The sequence below is a fragment of the Alligator sinensis genome, unplaced genomic scaffold (assembly GCF_000455745.1).
Source record: "Alligator sinensis unplaced genomic scaffold, ASM45574v1 scaffold857_2, whole genome shotgun sequence".
NCBI lineage: Eukaryota > Metazoa > Chordata > Crocodylia > Alligatoridae > Alligator > Alligator sinensis.
The window spans coordinates 229,783-231,442 of NW_005842261.1; the positions used below are offsets into that span (position 1 = coordinate 229,783).

Sequence of the window (1,660 nt, forward strand, 5' to 3'; positions counted from 1 at the left end):
GGTCTGGGGGACACCCGGGGTCCCCCCACAGCTGATTGCTGAGCCAGGGGAGTGCGGGGGGAACCCCCATGCACTCTCCAATAGACCCAGAAGTGGACTAGAAGTACTTCTGATCCACTTCTGTTTTAGCTGCCGAGCATGTGGAGGACCTCCCCGCACTTCTGTGGGATGCTCCATCTGCTCCACGAGCTGTGCCTGGTACCTCTAGGTATGTAGAAAAAACATTTAAAGCTGTGTCTATGTCCGAATTGCTGATTCTCCAAATCAGTATCGAATCTTCAGATTTGGATTTGGCTGAATCGAATTGGGGACAGTGATCCGAATCAACAAATTGAATCACTGTCCCCGATTCGGGCCGAATCCAAATCCGAATCGAATGCAGCCCATTTTGCACACCCCTATTAGGAACCCAGTTCTGACGGACAAGTCTGTAGGACTTAAGCTCCTGATTCATAAACAGGTTCCCCGGCCCTTGAAGGTCTAGATGATATTGCCACTTCTTTGTTCTGGGGTAATCCTGGTGCTGCTGTACATACCCTTAGCACCTTGTTTTGCAAGCAGCACCATTTATGCCACGTGGCTATTAGTAGTGCAGTGGCTTGGTCTAAACTCCAGTGAAATAAATAAAAGGTCTTCTAACTTCTTCCTTTGGAGGAGGTCCTTAGGTGTGACCAGTTGTGAGTAAGGGTGGTAGGATGTGCCCCTGGAGTATACAGACCTTAATTCTGTTTAAGTAATTGCCTCTGGTTTTCTCCCTCTTTTTGCAGGTGAGTGTTTTGACCACCTTGGAGCGACGATTCAACCTTCAAAGTGCCGATGTGGGCGTGATCGCCAGCAGCTTTGAGATTGGGAACCTGGCCCTCATTCTCTTTGTGAGCTACTTTGGAGCCCGGGGACACAGGCCACGGTTGATAGGGTGCGGAGGGATCGTCATGGCCCTGGGTGCCCTCCTGTCTGCACTGCCTGAGTTTCTGACCCACCAGTACGAATATGAATCAGGGGAAATACGGTGGGGGGCTGAAGGGAGGGATGTGTGTGCTGCCAACGGGTCCACCAGCAACGAGGGACCAGACCCGGATCTTATCTGCAGGAATAGGACTGCCACCAACATGATGTACTTGCTTCTCATTGGAGCACAGGTCCTCCTAGGCATTGGTGCTACTCCTGTACAGCCTCTAGGAGTTTCCTACATCGATGACCATGTGAGACGGAAAGATTCCTCCCTATACATAGGTAAGACTTTTTGAATTTTCCTACTGAATGCAATCAAGGTGCCTCTGCTTACTGCAGCTCTCCCTGCTTGGTTTATATGATGCCAATAGAAAATGTGAGACTTCTCAGTACTCTCGTGTCTGAAGGGAACTTGACTTTGGTCTACAGAGAAACATTGTAACGAATAATGCCCTTCTACGGATACCATGGCGGGGAAATGCAGAGTTCTTTGTAGTAGCGATCAATGGGAAATATTGGTGATTTGTCATGGGATTGATGCCATAATGAGGGAGTAGATAATTAGGAAGATGAATCCTTAAAGCCCCCATCCCCTAAGTTCTGATGGGATTGGTCACTGGTGGTTGAGATTTACTTGTAGACATCTGAGTGGCTTATCAGATATTAAAATGTCTATACTTTTTATCAGATATTAATATATATATATATA

The 1,660-nt window shown here is 47.8% G+C and overlaps 1 protein-coding gene across 1 annotated transcript in view; it reads left to right on the forward strand.

Moving 5' to 3' along the window:
• The window catches only part of SLCO3A1 (solute carrier organic anion transporter family member 3A1), a 209,739-nt gene that overhangs the window by 38,631 nt on the left and 169,448 nt on the right, over positions 1–1,660 (forward strand). The window contains exon 2 of the mRNA XM_025208969.1: positions 768–1,233. Within this exon, the coding sequence (XP_025064754.1) occupies positions 933–1,233 (301 nt within the window). The 5' untranslated portion in view covers positions 768–932. The remainder of the gene's footprint in view (positions 1–767; positions 1,234–1,660) is intronic.